General features: G+C 34.9%; 1 protein-coding gene across 6 annotated transcripts in view; it reads left to right on the top strand.

Moving 5' to 3' along the window:
* Nucleotides 1–24,377, top strand: part of LOC130186315 (probable E3 ubiquitin-protein ligase HERC1) — a 60,745-nt gene extending 36,368 nt beyond the window's left edge. For 5 of the 6 annotated variants that reach the window (XM_056403346.1, XM_056403347.1, XM_056403348.1 and 2 more), the window contains 22 exons: nt 15,572–15,686; nt 15,845–15,976; nt 16,115–16,213; nt 16,757–16,930; nt 17,165–17,449; nt 17,553–17,618; nt 17,703–17,828; nt 17,925–18,063; nt 18,264–18,445; nt 18,619–18,774; nt 18,885–19,007; nt 19,238–19,340; nt 20,165–20,334; nt 20,441–20,579; nt 20,686–20,855; nt 21,041–21,210; nt 21,491–21,656; nt 21,767–21,843; nt 21,958–22,210; nt 22,384–22,536; nt 23,447–23,752; nt 23,841–24,377. In XM_056403346.1, coding sequence (XP_056259321.1) covers nt 15,572–15,686; nt 15,845–15,976; nt 16,115–16,213; nt 16,757–16,930; nt 17,165–17,449; nt 17,553–17,618; nt 17,703–17,828; nt 17,925–18,063; nt 18,264–18,445; nt 18,619–18,774; nt 18,885–19,007; nt 19,238–19,340; nt 20,165–20,334; nt 20,441–20,579; nt 20,686–20,855; nt 21,041–21,210; nt 21,491–21,656; nt 21,767–21,843; nt 21,958–22,210; nt 22,384–22,536; nt 23,447–23,752; nt 23,841–24,026 — 3,490 coding nt within the window. In that variant the 3' untranslated portion in view covers nt 24,027–24,377. The remainder of the gene's footprint in view (nt 1–15,571; nt 15,687–15,844; nt 15,977–16,114; nt 16,214–16,756; nt 16,931–17,164; nt 17,450–17,552; nt 17,619–17,702; nt 17,829–17,924; nt 18,064–18,263; nt 18,446–18,618; nt 18,775–18,884; nt 19,008–19,237; nt 19,341–20,164; nt 20,335–20,440; nt 20,580–20,685; nt 20,856–21,040; nt 21,211–21,490; nt 21,657–21,766; nt 21,844–21,957; nt 22,211–22,383; nt 22,537–23,446; nt 23,753–23,840) is intronic. The other variant, XM_056403345.1, reaches the window with a different exon arrangement.
* Nucleotides 24,378–24,948: the final 571 nt, after the last annotated feature.

The following is a 24,948-nucleotide window of genomic DNA, read 5'->3' as shown; positions in this document are numbered from 1 at the left end:
CTATGACGTTTTATGCCATACTATACTATGACGTTTTTTGACAATTTTATGCCTTACTATACTATGACATTTTATGCCATACTATACTATGACGTTTTTTGACAATTTTATGCCTTACTATACTATGACATTTTATGCCATACTATACTATGACGTTTTTTGACAATTTTATGCCATACTATACTATGACGTTTTATGCCATACTATACTATGACGTTTTTTGGCAATTTTATGCCTCACTATACTATGACGTTTTTTGACAATTTTATGCCTTACTATACTATGACGTTTTCTGATGATTTTATGCCTTACTATACTATGACGTTTTATGTTTTCATCAGAACTGATGTATGACCCCTGAGCATGACAGCACACAAAACACACCAGCAATAACAGTACAAGAAGGTTTATTTGGGAAAAGACAATAGTGATGGTGAATGTAGAAGGAGAGTGGGTCCTGGAAATCCAGGAAGTCGTCTTCAGCACAGGAGAACAAAGAGTTAATACATTTAAAACACCAGGGAGATCACTGAAACAATAAATAAATCTGTAGAGACACAAATGTTTTTTTGCCTTACTATAATATGATGATTTTTGTTGTTTTTATGCCTTACTATGCTATGACGTTTTATGCCTCACTATACTATGACGTTTTTTGACAATTTTATGCCTCACTATACTATGACGTTTTTTGACAATTTTATGCCTTACTATACTATGACGTTTTTTGACAATTTTATGCCTCACTATACTATGACGTTTTTTGACAATTTTATGCCTTACTATACTATGACGTTTTTTGACAATTTTATGCCTTACTATACTATGACGTTTTTTGACAATTTTATGCCATACTATACTATGACGTTTTTTGACAATTTTATGCCATATTATACTATGACGTTTTTTGGCAATTTTATGCCTCACTATACTATGACGTTTTTTGACAATTTTATGCCTTACTATACTATGACATTTTATGCCATACTATACTATGACGTTTTTTGACAATTTTATGCCATACTATACTATGACGTTTATTGACGATTTTATGACATATTATACTATGACGTGTTTTGACAATTTTATGCCTTACTATACTATGACGTTTTATGCCATACTATACTATGACGTTTTTTGACAATTTTATGCCTTACTATACTATGACGTTTTATGCCATACTATACTATGACGTTTTTTGGCAATTTTATGCCTCACTATACTATGACGTTTTTTGACAATTTTATGCCTTACTATACTATGACGTTTTTTGGCAATTTTATGCCTCACTATACTATGACGTTTTTTGACAATTTTATGCCTTACTATACTATGACGTTTTCTGATGATTTTATGCCTTACTATACTATGACGTTTTATGTTTTCATCAGAACTGATGTATGACCCCTGAGCATGACAGCACACAAAACACACCAGCAATAACAGTACAAGAAGGTTTATTTGGGAAAAGACAATAGTGATGGTGAATGTAGAAGGAGAGTGGGTCCTGGAAATCCAGGAAGTCGTCTTCAGCACAGGAGAACAAAGAGTTAATACATTTAAAACACCAGGGAGATCACTGAAACAATAAATAAATCTGTAGAGACACAAATGTTTTTTTGCCTTACTATAATATGATGATTTTTGTTGTTTTTATGCCTTACTATGCTATGACGTTTTATGCCTCACTATACTATGACGTTTTTTGACAATTTTATGCCTCACTATACTATGACGTTTTTTGACAATTTTATGCCTCACTATACTATGACGTTTTTTGACAATTTTATGCCATATTATACTATGACGTTTTTTGGCAATTTTATGCCTCACTATACTATGACGTTTTTTGACAATTTTATGCCTTACTATACTATGACGTTTTTTGACAATTTTATGCCATACTATACTATGACGCTTTTTGGCAATTTTATGCCTCACTATACTATGACGTTTTTTGACAATTTTATGCCTCACTGTACTATAACGTTTTTTTGACAATTTTATGCCTTACTATACTATGACGTTTTTTGACAATTTTATGCCATACTATACTATGACGTTTTTTGACAATTTTATGCCTTACTATACTATGACGTTTTTTGACAATTTTATGCCATACTATACTATGACGTTTTTTGGCAATTTTATGCCTCACTATACTATGACGTTTTTTGACAATTTTATGCCATATTATACTATGACGTTTTTTGACAATTTTATGCCATATTATACTATGACGTTTTTTGGCAATTTTATGCCTCACTATACTATGACGTTTTTTGACAATTTTATGCCTTACTATACTATGACGTTTTTTGACAATTTTATGCCATACTATACTATGACGCTTTTTGGCAATTTTATGCCTCACTATACTATGACGTTTTTTGACAATTTTATGCCTCACTATACTATGACGTTTTTTGACAATTTTATGCCATACTATACTATGACGTTTTTTGACAATTTTATGCCATACTATACCATGACGTTTTTTGGCAATTTTATGCCATACTATACTATGACGTTTTTTGGCAATTTTATGCCTCACTATACTATGACGTTTTTTGACAATTTTATGCCATATTATACTATGACGTTTTTTGACAATTTTATGCCATACTATACTATGACGTTTTTTGACAATTTTATGCCATATTATACTATGACGTTTTTTGACAATTTTATGCCATACTATATTATGACGTTTTTTGACAATTTTATGCCATACTTATATTGTGACGTTTTTTGACAATTTTATGCCTTACTATACTATGACGCTTTATGCCATACTATACTATGACGTTTTTTGACAATTTTATGCCATACTATACAATGACGTTTTTTGACAATTTTATGCCTTACTATACTATGACGCTTTATGCCATACTATACTATGACGTTTTTTGACAATTTTATGCCATACTATACTATGACGTTTTTTGACAATTTTATGCCTTACTATACTATGATGTCTTTTGACAATTTTTTGCCTTACTATACTATGACGTTTTATGCCATACTATATTATGACGTTTTTTGACAATTTTATGCCATACTATACTATGACGTTTTTTGACAATTTTATGCCTTACTATACTATGACGTTTTTTGACAGTTTTATGCCATACTTATATTGTGACGTTTTTTGACAATTTTATGCCTTACTATACTAGGACGCTTTATGCCATACTCTACTATGACGTGTTTTGACAATTTTATGCCATACTCTACTATGACGTGTTTTGACAATTTTATGCCTTACTATACTATGACGCTTTATGCCATACTATACTATGACGTTTTTTGACAATTTTATGCCATACTATACTATGACGTTTTTTGACAATTTTATGCCATACTATACTATGACGTTTTTTGACAATTTTTTGCCTTACTATACTATGACGTTTTATGCCATACTATATTATGACGTTTTTTGACAATTTTATGCCATACTATACTATGACGTTTTTTGACAATTTTATGCCATACTATACTATGACGTTTTTTGACAATTTTATGCCTCACTGTACTATAACGTTTTTTGACAATTTTATGCCTTACTATACTATGACGCTTTATGCCATACTATACTATGACGTTTTTTGACAATTTTATGCCATACTATACAATGACGTTTTTTGACAATTTTATGCCTTACTATACTATGACGCTTTATGCCATACTATACTATGACGTTTTTTGACAATTTTATGCCATACTATACTATGACGTTTTTTGACAATTTTATGCCTTACTATACTATGACATTTTCTGACAATTTTATGCCTTACTATACTATGACATTTTATGTTTTCATCAGAACTGATGTATGACCCCTGAGCATGACAGCACACAAAACACACCAGCAATAACAGTACAAGAAGGTTTATTTGGGAAAAGACAATAGTGATGGTGAATGTAGAAGGAGAGTGGGTCCTGGAAATCCAGGAAGTCGTCTTCAGCACAGGAGAACAAAGAGTTAATAAATTTAAAACACCAGGGAGATCACTGAAACACTAAATAAATCTGTAGAGACACAAATGTTTTTTTGCCTTACTATAATATGATGATTTATGCCATACTATATTATGACGTTTTTTGACAATTTTATGCCATACTATACTATGACGTTTTTTGACAATTTTATGCCTCACTGTACTATAATGTTTTTTGACAATTTTATGCCTTACTATACTATGACGCTTTATGCCATACTATACTATGACGTTTTTTGACAATTTTATGCCTTACTATACTATGACGTTTTATGCCATACTATACTATGACGTTTTTTGACAATTTTATGCCTTACTATACTATGACGCTTTATGCCATACTATACTATGACGTTTTTTGACAATTTTATGCCTTACTATACTATGATGTCTTTTGACAATTTTATGCCATACTATACTATGACGTTTTTTGACAATTTTATGCCATACTATACTATGACGTTTTTTGACAATTTTATGCCATACTATATTATGACGTTTTTTGACAATTTTATGCCATACTATACTATGACGTTTTTTGACAGTTTTATGCCATACTTATATTGTGACGTTTTTTGACAGTTTTATGCCATACTATACTATGACGTTTTTTGACAATTTTATGCCATACTATATTATGACGTTTTTTGACAATTTTATGCCTTACTATACTATGACGCTTTATGCCTTACTATACTATGACGTTTTTTGACAATTTTATGCCTCACTATACTATGACGTTTTTTGACAATTTTATGCCTTACTATACTATGACATTTTCTGACAATTTTATGCCTTACTATACTATGACGTTTTATGTTTTAATCAGAACTGATGTATGACCCCTGAGCATGACAGCACACAAAACACACCAGCAATAACAGTACAAGAAGGTTTATTTGGGAAAAGACAATAGTGATGGTGAATGTAGAAGGAGAGTGGGTCCTGGAAATCCAGGAAGTCGTCTTCAGCACAGGAGAACAAAGAGTTAATAAATTTAAAACACCAGGGAGATCACTGAAACACTAAATAAATCTGTAGAGACACAAATGTTTTTTTGCCTTACTATAATATGATGATTTATGCCATACTATATTATGACGTTTTTTGACAATTTTATGCCATACTATACTATGACGTTTTTTGACAATTTTATGCCTCACTGTACTATAATGTTTTTTGACAATTTTATGCCTTACTATACTATGACGCTTTATGCCATACTATACTATGACGTTTTTTGACAATTTTATGCCTTACTATACTATGACGTTTTATGCCATACTATACTATGACGTTTTTTGACAATTTTATGCCTTACTATACTATGACGCTTTATGCCATACTATACTATGACGTTTTTTGACAATTTTATGCCTTACTATACTATGATGTCTTTTGACAATTTTATGCCATACTATACTATGACGTTTTTTGACAATTTTATGCCATACTATACTATGACGTTTTTTGACAATTTTATGCCATACTATATTATGACGTTTTTTGACAATTTTATGCCATACTATACTATGACGTTTTTTGACAGTTTTATGCCATACTTATATTGTGACGTTTTTTGACAGTTTTATGCCATACTATACTATGACGTTTTTTGACAATTTTATGCCATACTATATTATGACGTTTTTTGACAATTTTATGCCTTACTATACTATGACGCTTTATGCCTTACTATACTATGACGTTTTTTGACAATTTTATGCCTCACTATACTATGACGTTTTTTGACAATTTTATGCCACACTATACTATAACATTTTCTGACAATTTTATGCCTTACTATACTATGACGTTTTATGTTTTAATCAGAACTGATGTATGACCCCTGAGCATGACAGCACACAAAACACACCAGCAATAACAGTACAAGAAGGTTTATTTGGGAAAAGACAATAGTGATGGTGAATGTAGAAGGAGAGTGGGTCCTGGAAAGAGAACAAAGAGTTAATAAATTTAAAACACCAGGGAGATCACTGAAACACTAAATAAATCTGTAGAGACACAAATGTTTTTTTGCCTTACTATAATATGATGATTTTTGTTGTTTTTATGCCATACTATAGTATGACGTTTTTTGGCAATTTTATGCCATGCTATACTATGACGTTTTTTGACAATTTTATGCCTCACTATACTATGACGTTTTTTGACAATTTTATGCCTTACTATACTATGACGTTTTTTGACAATTTTATGCCATACTATACTATGACGTTTTTTGGCAATTTTATGCCTCACTATACTATGACGTTTTTTGACAATTTTATGCCATACTATACTATGACGTTTTTTGACAATTTTATGCCATACTATACTATGACGTTTTTTGACATTTTATGCCTTACTATACTATGACGTTTTTTGACATTTTATGCCTTACTATACTATGACGTTTTATGCCATACTATACTATGACGTTTTTTGGCAATTTTATGCCATGCTATACTATGACGTTTTTTGACAATTTTATGCCATACTATACTATGACGTTTTTTGACAATTTTATGCCATACTATACTATGACGTTTTTTGACAATTTTATGCCTTACTATACTATGACGTTTTTTGACAATTTTATGCCTTACTATACTATGACGTTTTTTGACAATTTTATGCCTTACTATACTATGACGTTTTATGCCTTACTATACTATGACGTTTTTTGACAATTTTATGCCTCACTATACTATGACGTTTTTTGACAATTTTATGCCTTACTATACTATGATGTTTTTTGGCAATTTTATGCCTCACTATACTATGACGTTTTTTGACATTTTATGCCTTACTATACTATGACGCTTTATGCCATACTATACTATGACTTTTTTGACAATTTTATGCCTCACTATACTATGACGTTTTTTGACAATTTTATGCCATACTATACTATGACGTTTTTTGACAATTTTATGCCTCACTGTACTATAACGTTTTTTTGACAATTTTATGCCTTACTATACTATGACGCTTTATGCCATACTATACTATGACGTTTTTTGACAATTTTATGCCATACTATACAATGACGTTTTATGCCTTACTATACTATGACGTTTTTTGACAATTTTATGCCTTACTATACTATGACGTTTTTTGACAATTTTATGCCTTACTATACTATGACGTTTTATGCCTTACTATACTATGACGTTTTTTGACAATTTTATGCCTCACTATACTATGACGTTTTTTGACAATTTTATGCCTTACTATACTATGATGTTTTTTGGCAATTTTATGCCTCACTATACTATGACGTTTTTTGACATTTTATGCCTTACTATACTATGACGCTTTATGCCATACTATACTATGACTTTTTTGACAATTTTATGCCTCACTATACTATGACGTTTTTTGACAATTTTATGCCATACTATACTATGACGTTTTTTGACAATTTTATGCCATACTATACTATGACGTTTTTTGACAATTTTATGCCTCACTGTACTATAACGTTTTTTGACAATTTTATGCCTTACTATACTATGACGCTTTATGCCATACTATACTATGACGTTTTTTGACAATTTTATGCCATACTATACTATGACGTTTTTTGACAATTTTATGCCTTACTATACTATGATGTCTTTTGACAATTTTATGCCATACTATACTATGACGTTTTTTGACAATTTTTTGCCTTACTATACTATGACGTTTTATGCCATACTATATTATGACGTTTTTTGACAATTTTATGCCATACTATACTATGACGTTTTTTGACAGTTTTATGCCATACTTATATTGTGACGTTTTTTGACAATTTGATGCCTTACTATACTATGACGTTTTATGCCTTACTATACTATGACGTTTTTTGACAATTTTATGCCTTACTATACTATGACGCTTTATGCCTTACTATACTATGACATTTTTTGATGATTTTATGCCTTACTATACTATGACGTTTTATGTTTTCATCAGAACTGATGTATGACCCCTGAGCATGACAGCACACAAAACACACCAGCAATAACAGTACAAGAAGGTTTATTTGGGAAAAGACAATAGTGATGGTGAATGTAGAAGGAGAGTGGGTCCTGGAAATCCAGGAAGTCGTCTTCAGCACAGGAGAACAAAGAGTTAATAAATTTAAAACACCAGGGAGATCACTGAAACACTAAATAAATCTGTAGAGACACAAATGTTTTTTTGCCTTACTATAATATGATGATTTATGCCATACTATATTATGACGTTTTTTGACAGTTTTATGCCATACTTATATTGTGACGTTTTTTGACAATTTTATGCCTTACTATACTAGGACGCTTTATGCCATACTATACTATGACGTTTTTTGACAATTTTATGCCTCACTGTACTATAACGTTTTTTGACAATTTTATGCCTTACTATACTATGACGCTTTATGCCATACTATATTATGACGTTTTTTGACAATTTTATGCCTCACTATACTATGACGTTTTTTGACAATTTTATGCCATACTATACAATGACGTTTTTTGACAATTTTATGCCTTACTATACTATGACGCTTTATGCCATACTATACTATGACGTTTTTTGACAATTTTATGCCTTACTATACTATGATGTCTTTTGACAATTTTATGCCATACTATACTATGACGTTTTTTGACAATTTTATGCCATACTATACTATGACGTTTTTTGACAGTTTTATGCCATACTTATATTGTGACGTTTTTTGACAGTTTTATGCCATACTATACTATGACGTTTTTTGACAATTTTATGCCATACTATATTATGACGTTTTTTGACAATTTTATGCCTTACTATACTATGACGCTTTATGCCTTACTATACTATGACGTTTTTTGACAATTTTATGCCTCACTATACTATGACGTTTTTTGACAATTTTATGCCACACTATACTATAACATTTTCTGACAATTTTATGCCTTACTATACTATGACGTTTTATGTTTTAATCAGAACTGATGTATGACCCCTGAGCATGACAGCACACAAAACACACCAGCAATAACAGTACAAGAAGGTTTATTTGGGAAAAGACAATAGTGATGGTGAATGTAGAAGGAGAGTGGGTCCTGGAAAGAGAACAAAGAGTTAATAAATTTAAAACACCAGGGAGATCACTGAAACACTAAATAAATCTGTAGAGACACAAATGTTTTTTTGCCTTACTATAATATGATGATTTTTGTTGTTTTTATGCCATACTATAGTATGACGTTTTTTGGCAATTTTATGCCATGCTATACTATGACGTTTTTTGACAATTTTATGCCTCACTATACTATGACGTTTTTTGACAATTTTATGCCTTACTATACTATGACGTTTTTTGACAATTTTATGCCATACTATACTATGACGTTTTTTGGCAATTTTATGCCTCACTATACTATGACGTTTTTTGACAATTTTATGCCATACTATACTATGACGTTTTTTGACAATTTTATGCCATACTATACTATGACGTTTTTTGACATTTTATGCCTTACTATACTATGACGTTTTTTGACAATTTTATGCCTTACTATACTATGACGTTTTATGCCATACTATACTATGACGTTTTTTGACAATTTTATGCCATACTATACTATGACGTTTTTTGACAATTTTATGCCATACTATACTATGACGTTTTTTGACAATTTTATGCCATACTATACTATGACGTTTTTTGACAATTTTATGCCATACTATACTATGACGTTTTTTGACAATTTTATGCCTTACTATACTATGACGTTTTTTGACAATTTTATGCCTTACTATACTATGACGTTTTTTGACAATTTTATGCCATATTATACTATGACGTTTTTTGACAATTTTATGCCTTACTATACTATGATGTCTTTTGACAATTTTATGCCTTACTATACTATGACGTTTTTTGACAATTTTATGCCATACTTATATTGTGACGTTTTTTGACAATTTTATGCCTTACTATACTATGACGTTTTTTGACAATTTTATGCCATACTTATATTGTGACGTTTTTTGACAATTTTATGCCTTACTATACTATGATGTCTTTTGACAATTTTATGCCATACTTATATTGTGACGTTTTTTGACAATTTTATGCCTTACTATACTATGACGTTTTTTGACAATTTTATGCCATATTATACTATGACGTTTTTTGACAATTTTATGCCTTACTATACTATGATGTCTTTTGACAATTTTATGCCTTACTATACTATGACGTTTTTTGACAATTTTATGCCATACTTATATTGTGACGTTTTTTGACAATTTTATGCCTTACTATACTAGGACGCTTTATGCCTCACTATACTATGACGTTTTTTGACAATTTTATGCCTTACTATACTATGACGTTTTTTGACAATTTTATGCCATACTTATATTGTGACGTTTTTTGACAATTTTATGCCTTACTATACTATGACGTTTTTTGACAATTTTATGCCATACTTATATTGTGACGTTTTTTGACAATTTTATGCCTTACTATACTATGACGTTTTTTGACAATTTTATGCCATATTATACTATGACGTTTTTTGACAATTTTATGCCTTACTATACTATGATGTCTTTTGACAATTTTATGCCTTACTATACTATGACGTTTTTTGACAATTTTATGCCATACTTATATTGTGACGTTTTTTGACAATTTTATGCCTTACTATACTAGGACGCTTTATGCCTCACTATACTATGACGTTTTTTGACAATTTTATGCCTTACTATACTATGACGCTTTATGCCATACTATACTATGACGTTTTTTGACAATTTTATGCGTTACTATACTATGACATTTTATGATGATTTTATGCCTTACTATACTATAACATTTTCTGACAATTTTATGCCTTACTATACTATGACATTTTTTGATGATTTTATGCCTCACTATACTATGACGTTTTATGTTTTCATCAGAACTGATGTATGACCCCTGAGCATGACAGCACACAAAACACACCAGCAATAGTGATGGTGAATGTAGAAGGAGAGTGGGTCCTGGAAATCCAGGAAGTCGTCTTCAGCACAGGAGAACAAAGAGTTAATAAATTTAAAACACCAGGGAGATCACTGAAACACTAAATAAATCTGTAGAGACACAAATGTTTTTTTGCTTTACTATAATATGATGATTTTTGTTGTTTTTATGCCATACTTATATTGTGACGTTCTTTGACAATTTTATGCCTTACTATACTATGACGTTTTATGCCTTACTATACTATGACGTTTTTTGACAATTTTATGCCTTACTATACTATGACGTTTTATGCCTTACTATACTATGACGTTTTTTGACAATTTTATGCCTCACTATACTATGACGTTTTTTGACAATTTTATGCCTTACTATACTATGATGTTTTTTGGCAATTTTATGCCTCACTATACTATGACGTTTTTTGACATTTTATGCCTTACTATACTATGACGCTTTATGCCATACTATACTATGACTTTTTTGACAATTTTATGCCTCACTATACTATGACGTTTTTTGACAATTTTATGCCATACTATACTATGACGTTTTTTGACAATTTTATGCCTCACTGTACTATAACGTTTTTTGACAATTTTATGCCTTACTATACTATGACGCTTTATGCCATACTATACTATGACGTTTTTTGACAATTTTATGCCATACTATACAATGACGTTTTATGCCTTACTATACTATGACGTTTTTTGACAATTTTATGCCTCACTATACTATGACGTTTTTTGACAATTTTATGCCTTACTATACTATGATGTTTTTTGGCAATTTTATGCCTCACTATACTATGACGTTTTTTGACATTTTATGCCTTACTATACTATGACGCTTTATGCCATACTATACTATGACTTTTTTGACAATTTTATGCCTCACTATACTATGACGTTTTTTGACAATTTTATGCCATACTATACTATGACGTTTTTTGACAATTTTATGCCATACTATACTATGACGTTTTTTGACAATTTTATGCCTCACTGTACTATAACGTTTTTTGACAATTTTATGCCTTACTATACTATGACGCTTTATGCCATACTATACTATGACGTTTTTTGACAATTTTATGCCATACTATACTATGACGTTTTTTGACAATTTTATGCCTTACTATACTATGATGTCTTTTGACAATTTTATGCCATACTATACTATGACGTTTTTTGACAATTTTTTGCCTTACTATACTATGACGTTTTATGCCATACTATATTATGACGTTTTTTGACAATTTTATGCCATACTATACTATGACGTTTTTTGACAGTTTTATGCCATACTTATATTGTGACGTTTTTTGACAATTTGATGCCTTACTATACTATGACGTTTTATGCCTTACTATACTATGACGTTTTTTGACAATTTTATGCCTTACTATACTATGACGCTTTATGCCTTACTATACTATGACATTTTTTGATGATTTTATGCCTTACTATACTATAACATTTTCTGACAATTTTATGCCTTACTATACTATGACGTTTTATGTTTTCATCAGAACTGATGTATGACCCCTGAGCATGACAGCACACAAAACACACCAGCAATAACAGTACAAGAAGGTTTATTTGGGAAAAGACAATAGTGATGGTGAATGTAGAAGGAGAGTGGGTCCTGGAAATCCAGGAAGTCGTCTTCAGCACAGGAGAACAAAGAGTTAATAAATTTAAAACACCAGGGAGATCACTGAAACACTAAATAAATCTGTAGAGACACAAATGTTTTTTTGCCTTACTATAATATGATGATTTATGCCATACTATATTATGACGTTTTTTGACAGTTTTATGCCATACTTATATTGTGACGTTTTTTGACAATTTTATGCCTTACTATACTAGGACGCTTTATGCCATACTATACTATGACGTTTTTTGACAATTTTATGCCTTACTATACTATGACGCTTTATGCCATACTATATTATGACGTTTTTTGACAATTTTATGCCTCACTATACTATGACGTTTTTTGACAATTTTATGCCATACTATACAATGACGTTTTTTGACAATTTTATGCCTTACTATACTATGACGCTTTATGCCATACTATACTATGACGTTTTTTGACAATTTTATGCCATACTATACTATGACGTTTTTTGACAATTTTATGCCTTACTATACTATGATGTCTTTTGACAATTTTATGCCATACTATACTATGACGTTTTTTGACAATTTTATGCCATACTATACTATGACTTTTTTGACAGTTTTATGCCATACTTATATTGTGACGTTTTTTGACAATTTTATGCCTTACTATACTAGGACGCTTTATGCCATACTATACTATGACGTTTTTTGACAATTTTATGCCATACTATACTATGATGTCTTTTGACAATTTTATGCCATACTATACTATGACGTTTTTTGACAATTTTATGCCTTACTATACTATGATGTCTTTTGACAATTTTATGCCATACTATACTATGACGTTTTTTGACAATTTTATGCCTTACTATACTATGACGTTTTTTGACAATTTTATGCCTTACTATACTATGACGTTTTTTGACAATTTTATGCCATACTCTACTATGACGTTTTTTGACAATTTTATGCCTTACTATACTATGACGCTTTATGCCATACTATACTATGACGTTTTTTGACATTTTTTGACAATTTTATGCCATACTATACTATGACGTTTTTTGACAATTTTTTGCCTTACTATACTATGACGTTTTATGCCATACTATATTATGACGTTTTTTGACAATTTTATGCCATACTATACTATGACTTTTTTGACAGTTTTATGCCATACTTATATTGTGACGTTTTTTGACAATTTTATGCCTTACTATACTATGACGTTTTTTGACAATTTTATGCCTTACTATACTATGACGCTTTATGCCTTACTATACTATGACGTTTTTTGACAATTTTATGCCTTACTATACTATGACGTTTTTTGACAATTTTATGCCTTACTATACTATGACGTTTTATGCCTTACTATACTATGAAGTTTTTTGACAATTTTATGCCTTACTATACTATGACGCTTTATGCCATACTATACTATGACGTTTTTTGACAATTTTATGCCACACTATACTATGACGTTTCTTGACAATTTTATGCCTTACTATACTATGACGTTTTTTGACAATTTTATGCCTTACTATACTATGACGTTTTATGCCATACTATATTATGACGTTTTTTGACAATTTTATGCCTTACTATACTATGACGTTTTATGCCATACTATATTATGACGTTTTTTGACAATTTTATGCCATACTATACTATGACGTTTTTTGACAGTTTTATGCCATACTTATATTGTGACGTTTCTTGACAATTTTATGCCTTACTATACTAGGACGCTTTTTGACAATTTTATGCCTTACTATACTATGACGCTTTATGCCATACTATACTATGACGTTTTTTGACAATTTTATGCCTTATTATACTATGACGTTTTATGCCATAATATACTATGACGTTTTTTGACAATTTTATGCTTTACTATACTATGACGTTTTATGCCATACTATACTATGACTTTTTTTTGACAATTTTATGCTATAATATACTATGACGTTTTTATACCTTAATATACTGTGTTCTTTTTATGACTTTTTATGCCTTACTATACTATGACGTTTGACAATTTTATGCCTTACCATACTATTTCCTTTGTTTGATTTTTTTTAATTAATTTTTTTACTATGCCTTACTATGTCGCCTCCTTGCTTTAATATACTATGACGTTTTTATGTCTTAGTATACTATGTCGTTTTCATGCCTTACTATGCCCTTACCATAGTATGACTTTTTTATGCCTCACTATATTATGACCAATGGCATACATATGACATAAATGTCCCCATATCAAGAGTTATGTTACCATATGTGTCACCCATCAGAGGTTATATTATGACATATCTTCATATAGCCAGAGGATGCATATAAGTTCTTAACACATATGAAATATTCATGGCAAAATGCAACGTCATCAAAACATTCTTTTTAAAATTCTTCATGTTTGTATATGATTTTTTAATTAATAATTTCTTATTATATTTAAACGTACATGTCTATCTTTTAAAATGACATATATGATATGAACATATACTGACAGGGTTTGAGATGGATGTAACATGTCTATAATATTAACAGACATACTGAAATACATGTTTCTATTAGCTAGAGATATACAGTATGTCAATATGATATTGTTCCAATTTCTAACAAGTTTTATTCATAATTTTTACATGTATAGGCTGTACTTAAATACATATGAATTGACTTCATATTTACAAATATTTCATATATGGAAATTCAACACATTTACATATATTACATTTGCATATGAGCATTGCTGAATGTAAATTAAGGTTACGTTAATAAACCGTTTGGTTGACTGTATTAAAAAGCCAATCTCTGTTTTCTAGGGGTGGCAGGATTGTTGCGTCCCTACCAATGTTGAGACCAAACCTACGCCCATTGTTGTAGATAATCTTTTTTTTTTTCTTTTAATCTCCCTGTTTCTGTAGCGGTTGCCAGAATGGCTCTGTGTATGTCTGGACACTGCCACAGGGGGGTACCGTTGTGTCTTTGCCCAAGATACTGAACAACTCCCCAAGCCAAGATAAAAACAATGATGTCAAGGTCAGTTTGGCTCTGCTGTTGGAGGTCCTTTTCCAGACCTGGTTCTACTTGTATCTTGAAAAGATTAAACTGTTATCAGGATTTTATGCACCAGTTATCCATAGTTTGATTTTAGCTGTTTAATGAAATCACCTGTTTCTGTTGTTTTTTTTTTATAGCAGGACAGTGCAAAGTGTGTGTTTGTACTTCACGGCCACATTACGGCAGTGAAATCCCTTTCATTTTGCTCCAGTGGACTGACTCTGGTTTCTGGAGGGATAGGGGGACTGCTTAACATCTGGTCCTTGCAGGTCAGAAAACAATATTTACTGCTCCTGCCACTTATATGACGATCAACATCAGCAGAAAATTAAGTTTTACTCTAAAATAACTGTTTCAGAAGTCTGGCCTCAGAATTTGAATCCCCCTCTTCTCTGTGCTTCTTGCAGGATGGTTCAGTCTTACAGACTGTTACAGGTTTGGGTTCAGTCGTCAGTACTACCTGGATACCAAACTTGGGTGTAGCTGCTTGCTTTGGGAGGTCGAAGGTAATTTGGATCACTCAACTTGAATTTCCGTCAAACCTTAAAGGAATATTTCAACATATTTTTGTTAAATTACTGAGAGTTAGATGAGAAGATTGATAACATTCTCATATCTGTCCATTAATATGAACACAATACAGCTAGAAGACAGTCGTCCTAGATTAGATTGGTAAATTACAGAAGTATAGTGGATAGGGCCAGGCTGACTCTTTCCACAGTCCAGTGTGCTTAGCTAAGCTAACGATCTCCTGGCTCTAACTTCATATTTAGTGTACAGATATGTCGCATCGAACATGCTCTTCTTCACAAATCAAATAAGTGTATTTCCCAAAATGTTGAACTACTTATTTGAGTTAATAGGAATATCCCTGTGGTTTTCTTCAAACCACTCTATACTAAAGTTTTGTTTCTATATCTTTGGCTTATACTCATTAGTTCATTACTTCATAACTAGAAAGCATGTAAAAAAGTGCCCAGTTCTTTGCAAATGCAACATTTTCTTTTGCCTCTGTTACAGCGGTGTTCTGTAATTTTTTTCTTTCCCAGGACGTTTTGTTGATCTGCTGCACCCCCGACTGGATCACTCAAAATCATGTGCTCTCTTCCTGTCGTATGGTTCTCAGAAGCCAGAACATCCTTGGTTTAAATCGGGCGCCTTGTTTGGCCGTCTTCCTGGAGAGGCTGCCCTTGCTGTTGCAGGAGCAGTACAACCATGAGCGGGTCATTAACGAAACTACATTTTAAATTAGTTTCAAATTAGTTTAATTTGAATGTCATTTCTTGGGACTTTTTACCTCTTCCTATGTATGCAGGTGTTCATGTTTTGTCTCTTCTGTTATTTTTCTGTTTTCATATCCCTATCAGCAACAACCGAAACATTTCACTACTCATTTATGTTTGTGTCCATGTGAGCTTGAGCTGGGACTTTATTTTGACTGCCTTGTGTCAATACAGACCCACGTTGCAGCAGGTGACCAGCTGGTCCACAGTGCCTTCCTACAGAGCCTGGCCTCCTTGACTGTTGGTTTGTCCTTAGAGAAACACCTGTGCCGCTTCCCACGCCCTCCACACCACGCCAGTCCCGATGCCCACGCCTGCCCGTCAGATTGGAGCTGGCTCGCCACATACGCCACTACCATCCGCAGCGCTGAGGCTATTGCCAGCGGTACTGCTTTCCCAGAATCCTTCATCGTTTCAGAGTTTCAGGAGGTGGAAGACAATGAAATCATAAAGGCACTGGTGAGTAGTGACAATCCTCTTAGTCCTATTGTTGGTTTAGGGAATGGCTGGATATGTTTCAGGAATCTGAATGCATCTATTGAGACACTTCTCTGTCTTCTAGGACAATAGCAAGTGGAGCTTCAGGATGGATGAACAGCTGATGTCTTGGGCAACCAGCAGACCAGAGGTAAGCCATCTGTAAACATAGAACAATACAATTGCCATTGTTATAATATTTTGCAATTTTCATTTCACCTGCTGTGTTTCTTAGGACTGGCAACAAGGGGGGAAGAGTGAGGTATATCTGTGGGGGAATGGACGTTACGGACAGTTGGCAGGGATGGGAACTAACCTCATGATGCCTACTCTTGCACCCTCTCTATCGCAGACACAACAGGTAGCAACTTTTCCTCTCAGGATACAGACTTTTTCCTACGTTGCTGCGGTTTTTCTAACATTTATTCCTTTTCTGGGTGTTTTCATTGTCATCCAGGTTGTGTGTGGTCAGAACTGTACCTTCCTGCTCCAGTCCAATGGGACTGTATTGGCTGTAGGTGAAGGACAATATGGCAGACTGGGCCAGGGGAATTCTGATGATCTCTATGTACCCACCATTATCTTTGCTTTTCAAGGTAAATTACTCATCGAGGGTCAAAGAACCCAAGTCTGAGCTGGTCTGCATTTAGCTTTATCTACAACCGAAAGGACAAGAGATGTTTTGACTGTAGTATTGCAGTTTGATAGCTTCTATTGAGGCTTAATTGTTAATTAATGTTCTCTTAAAACTTGTCTCTACAAGCTGAGCTTTACTAACTTTCTGATTTGTGGACAGGGTATGTGGTGACTCAGCTGGTGACGTCTTGTGGATCCGATGGACACTCAATGGCCCTGACTGAGACTGGGGAGGTGTTCAGTTGGGGAGACGGAGATTTTGGAAAACTGGGGCACGGCAACAGCGAAAGGCAGAGGAGACCCAAACAGATAGAGGCCTTGCAAGGAGAAGAGGTTGTTCAGGTAGAGATGAAGTCTGCTCTGAACTTCTATGTGATATTTTAGTGATTTTATGCTGTATTGTTGGAAGCATCAAGAAAGTTATTAGTAGTAAAATAATTAACTAGTATTGCAAGCAACATGTTGAAGAAGCCAGTTTTCTGAAACTTTCATATTGCTTTTCTTTTTCTCACCAGCTTGCTTGTGGTTTCCGGCACTCTGCCGTGGTAACAGCAGATGGGAAACTGTTCACTTTTGGCAGTGGTGAATCTGGCCGTCTGGGTCAAAGGTCAACATCCAACAAGATGCTGCCTGAACGGGTGGCAGCATTAGAGGGATATCATGTGGGGCAGGTAAAGAATAGACAATGTCTGTTTTAATTCTTGTACTCAGATGGTGATAGTTAAGAAATAATAATGATCCGATTATAAGCAAACAAAGCTTACCTGGTCAACTTTTGCAGGTGTCATGTGGTCTCAACCACACTCTGGTACTGTCCCTTGATGGGATGGTTGTATGGGCATTTGGAGATGGGGATTATGGCAAATTAGGAACCGGTTCCTCTACAGCCAAGTACTACCCCCAGGTAAGGTAATCGTGACAAAGACTCCTAGACATCCACAAAAGACAAAACACAGATTGTTTATGTCGCATGGTTGATTTCCTGGAGAAGGCAGTGAGGAATACCAGAGACAGGCTAATCACGGCCTCAGTTAAACTGTTTATTTTGATTGAGTGCTTTTCCCTCATGTATTTACAGGTGCCTATGTAGTGTACTGTAGATGAAATATTATTTTTGGTTGTTCCTATTTTCAGAAAGTGGAACAGCTGTGCAACAAGGGAATTAAGAAAGTCAGTTGTGGAACTCAGTTCTCTGTGGCGTTGGCCTGTGATGGACATGTTTACACATTTGGACAAGGTACATTTCCACATGAAACTGGATTTTAAATATGTTCGCGATTGTATTAACACTATTGTTGATGTACTTCTCTAGACTGTGTCTTCATTTACTTCTATATTTGTTTTATGTGGCAAAAATTTAACTTTTTCTCAACTGCCAAAGTATTTAATTGAAAAATCTAATTAAATCGGCCCTTCAAAAAAAAAAAAAAAAACCTAATTAAGGATTCATCTAATTTGCATATACATGTAAAAGTATGTAAAATAGCTTGTAGCAATTATATTGACCTCCATTACATATAGTCACAGTGTATCTTCTTGATGCACTTAAGAGTCACCCAAGTCAGAACTTTTCAAATTTGACACATTGGGTATTTCAGTAATTAAAAACTAATTTGCTTCTTGGGTCTTTGGACTGTGGCTACTGTGTGTCATGACGTTCAAAATTTCTGCTTCTTAACAAGGGTGTTCGTGTTGATAAAAAAGCCTCAGTGCTTGACATGGTGGGAATATTCTCTTCGAAATTTTTATAAATCAAGGGGGTGCCTTGGTGGCTCACCTGGTAGAACACGTAACCACATAGACTTAATCCTAGATGCAGCGGACATGGGTTTGAATCCGACCCACGGCCCTTTGCTGCATGTCACCCCCCCAGTCTCTCTCACTGTACTATCAAAAATATATATATATATATATATATATTAATAAAAAATTGTAAATCAATTCACCAGTTTACTTGCTACAATTTACAGCTGCATACAGAAACATATACAATTTTGTTAGTGTGTTTTGAGAGTACACTCACATATGCCATTACTTGGTTTCCTTCTGTTCATTCTTCAGAGCGTCTGATCGGCCTGCCGGACTCCATGCTCAAGAATAAATCCTGCCCCCAGGTGGTGCCGTCCCTGGAGGGGCTGTTCATTGAGGACATCGCTGTGGGCTGTGAACATGTCCTCACCCTGTCCTCCACTGGAGACGTCTATGCCTGGGGCTGCAACAGTGAGGGACAGGTAACCAAATGTTCAAATATTAAATTATGCACTTTGAAGTTTGTTTTCACTGCACATCAGAGGCACTGCATAGACTGTACTGTGGTCCTTTATGTTTGTGTTCCAGCTTGGTCTTGGACACTCGAACCCAGTGAAGGAGCCCACACTCGTAACGGCCCTTCAGGGGAAAAACATTAGACAGATCTCTGCTGGCCGCTGCCACAGTTCAGCATGGACCACCCCCTCTACCTCGATGAAAAACTCAGGTACACACACAGTCCTACAGTAACTGTTCACAAGCAAATACTCTTTGCGTCTATGATCCATAAAAAAGGATACATATGGAACTCCATTTGTTACCTTCATCTCCAGGTGGCTCTGGAAATATCCAGCTTGGCCTTCCCCAGTCAGTCCCTCCCCAGTACAACACCTTAAAAGACTGCAGCCCTGATGTCCTTAGCATGCGGCTTAGGGTACTCTACCACTTTTCTGATCTCATGTACAAGTCTTGGAGGCTGCTCAACCTGGACACCAAGAATCGGGTATTTATCCTGTTTTCTGCCCTTTTAATCCATTAAAAGAACAAGTGTTTGTAATAAACTTATTGAATTCTTGCTGGTAATCACATACTTCCTGCTTGTCAGTCCTTTCTCTGCCTCACTATCATTCTGTCAGTGTGTTGCTTCACTCACCTTCTCCTTTATTTCCCGTGTTTCCCTCCATTCAGGTGTCCACCTCACGCTATAGTTCAGGGACAACAGCTATCATCCGGGGTGAGCTCAGAGGCCTTCTATCACCCAAGGTCAACACGCTGCCTCTAGTGCGCTCCATTGGCAGAACAATGACCCAGGGCAAAACATATGGGCCACAGATCACTGTGAAACGGATTTCCACAAGGTGAGGGTGACCATGATATTCAGTCATTTGGCAGGATGTGTATGTCTTCAGGGGTCAGCTGGTAGAAAAACAGGAGTTGGACAAAACAACTCGCTGTATTTCCAACTGGCCAGCAGCACTTAGTAGCATAAATTCAGGAGCTTTATCTGCCATCTTGGTCATTTTGCTTGCAAGTTTTCTTTAAAGCACCATTTCATTGCAGCCATGTCTGTTTTATATCTGTTAGCATGTGTCCATCTGATGATTGATGACTGATGTCCCCTCTCTTACATGCTAACAGAGGGCGTTCGAGCAAGCCCATCTTCGTGCAGATAGCAAAGCAGGTGGTGAGCTTGAATCCTCTGGAGCTTCGGCTGCCATCGCGAGCCTGGAAGGTCAAGCTTGTTGGAGAGGGAGCCGACGATGCCGGAGGAGTGTTTGATGACACCATCACTGAGATGTGCCAGGTAGGATAGAAAATCACACAGAAGGTCTAAGAGGAACAGAGATGACTAATAATGCAGCATGAATATTCTGCTTGATGTAAATTGTCAAACTGACGATGTGTTTTCACCAGGAGCTGCAGTCTGGTGTGGTGGATCTTCTGATTCATACTCCCAACAGCTTTGCAGATGTGGGCAGTAACACTGACAGGTGTATAGTCTTCTTTTGATAACCATCAACCATAACAATACCCTTAAAGTATAACAGAATATCAAATTTTCAGAAATGACCTTGACCTCTGGCGTTGGCTGTATATCCTTATAGGTTCCTGTTGAACCCAGCAGCGCTCTCAGAGGATCACATGGTCCAGTTTCGCTTCCTGGGAATCCTTATGGCTGTGGCGATTCGCACCAAGAAGCCTCTGGACTTGCATCTGGCTCCTTGGGTGTGGAAACAGCTCTGCTCGATGCCACTGGGAGGGCCTGACCTTGAGGAGGTAGACCTGCTCACCTACCGCACCCTCCAAGGCATCCTTCATCTGGAAAACAGTGGAATCACAGATGATAATTTCCATGTGGTGAGATACGATACAAATTGGCTTATTGCAGAGTTCATATATAATATTTCTCCGGATCTTCAACTTTCCAAGCTGAAAGATATTTAACTAGCATCTATTCTCTACTTCCCAACCCCTCTCTTTGTTTTTCTATATTATCCGTCCATCCCTCCTGCCATATCTCCTGTCTGAAGATGATCCCACTGGACTCCTTCGTGGCACACAGTGCTGATGGAAGGCTGGTACCTGTGGTTTCTGGAGGTCAAAACATATCCCTAACCTTTGCAAACAGGACTGAATATGTAGAGAGAGCTCTGGAGTACAGACTGCATGAGATGGATTCACAGGTATGAAGGACTGAACTACTGAAGAATGAGCTGGGTGAATTTATCAGAGCTGTGAAAATATCATTCTACAATCGGCTACATGTTTACACATAGGAAACACCAACGTAATAAGCCTAAACCATGTGTCAGTAGCTCTCACTTGGATCCATTGTGCGGACCTTAGTAGCTGCTATCGTTACACATGGAAGGAACATTCTGCACCTCGTCAGCAAACTGGACACAGTCAACCACTCACAAACCAGAACTTCTACCTCAACTCTACAATATGTTCAATTTTATTTCTGCAGTCTGCAAGTGAAAACACAGCAGTTGAAAAAAAACAGACTGGCAACAAGTGACTGAATGTGTGAATGAGGCTCTTACAGTTTGTTTATATTAGAGAAAACCCATTTAAGCAAATGATGCACTAAAAAGATTCAGAGTAGCAGTACGAGGGAGTAGTGTTTGAAAAATAAATGTTCACTGCTTGTAGCCCTGAGAAAATAGTTCCTAATGAATTCCTAATGAGTGTGCCTGGGACATTTACCAGTTTTCTGGTTTTCTGGCACATAAAACAAAAACTGGGAAGGAGGAAGCGCTAAAACAGTTAAAAAACCACCAAAATAAAATCAATCTGCAAGAATTAAATTTTTAAGCTCAAAATTCACTTGTTCCAGCATCTCAAATATGAACAGAGTAAGACCAGCATGAAATGTGAATATCTTCACTGATTGTAAATTAGGCTTTGGGAAAATAATAACTTTGGTGTGGATTTCTCTCTGTTTGTGAAACACTGCCTCCATTTTAAACATTCTGTCTGCACACCAGTTTCCATTAGCGCCCACTCGACAGCCTGTTTGTTGTTCCCGTTGTTGTTCCCTTTATCTCGTCCTAAGAAGTATCAAAGCTGACGTTGCTCTGTTGTGTCCAGGTGGCAGCCATCAGAGAGGGCATGTCCACCATCATCCCTGTGCCCCTCCTCTCCCTGCTGACAGCACAGCAGCTGGAGCAGCTGGTCTGTGGCCTGCCAGAGGTCTCTGTTGAGATGCTGAAGAAGCTAGTGCGTTACCGTGACATCACTGAGAGCCACCAGCTCATTGGCTGGTTTTGGCAGAGCTTGGAGGAGTTCACCAATGAGGAGAGGGTGCTGTTCCTACGTTTCGTCTCTGGCAGGTCCAGGTTGCCTTCCAACCCGGCTGATATCACACAGAAGTTCCAAATCATCAAGGTTGACAGGGTAAGGTCATTTGTAATGAAGTAATTAGCCTATTTACAAAAACAAATTCCAATATTAAATAAAAATTCACCCTTCTCATCCCCTCCAGCCCGTCAACGGCCTCCCTACTGCTCAGACCTGCTTCTTCCTGCTTCGCCTGCCCCCGTACACAAGCCAGGCTATTCTCGCTGAGCGTCTGCGTTACTCCATCCACAACTGCCCCTCCATCGACATGGACAACTACATGCTGACCCACAACACCGACCCAGCAGACAGCTCTGACACCGAGGACTGAAGCAGAAAGCTGCGGTGAACAGGGTGATGAATGTATCTTCTCCGATGCCATGCACATTATGCACTGAACACAGATTTTTATTCGCCAAACCTGTATGGGTAGTGTACTGTTTATATGTTTGTTGACTCAAAGACGTGTAGTTTTGATTTTCCAACTGTGCAAGGTGTTGTAATTATTGCAGTGCGTACTCTGAATCAAAACTACAGGGATACAGAATAAGATTTTAAAAATATAGGTGATTAAGCCACAATAAAAGAGTTAATGTGCCTGTTTGTTTGAAAATATGTAATAATTTAATGACCTGTCACACATAGGCAGTATTATTGTAAAATAAAGAGTGTTTAAATAAGGTCTTCGGTGTATTGTAGTTGGAATTTCTATGTCCAAATTTATTTGTTTCTTAAGATCAATGTATACATCACGAGTTTCACAAAGTAGATACCGGTACTTTCAGATTATCAGTAATGCTCGCTCTGAAATTTTAACTAAGAACGATGCAATAAATAGAGACATTATTGGGATTTGGTTCCAGGATTTTAAGTATGAAAACATTGTCTCAAGTACAGAAAAACTACATTTGATTTGTCTTTGCACTATATTTATTCAATCAACTGTTCAGTTGTACTTTTTGTTAAAATTATAGTAATACTCTTCTGCACAATTTGTTCGGAGATGTATAGTAAACTAAATGCATTAATTTTATAATAATTTACCTTGATTAGTTTGCAAACAAGTATCCTAGAATCGGCCCTAACAACTGTACTTTCTAAGGCAATTCGCTGCCTGGGAGCTACAACAAAAATAAATTCCATTAAGATCAGTGTGTTTAATCAATTATCAGTGAGGATGCTCTGATCAGCTCTGACAAAGTCTTTCTGACATTCAAACAGAATCAGAGCAGAACATTATCCACCAGCCTTCA

Source organism: Seriola aureovittata, chromosome 18, assembly GCF_021018895.1.
Source record: "Seriola aureovittata isolate HTS-2021-v1 ecotype China chromosome 18, ASM2101889v1, whole genome shotgun sequence".
NCBI classification, from domain to species: domain Eukaryota; kingdom Metazoa; phylum Chordata; class Actinopteri; order Carangiformes; family Carangidae; genus Seriola; species Seriola aureovittata.
Note: the sequence above shows the minus strand (reverse complement) of the source record. Positions and strands in the feature narration are given on the sequence as shown.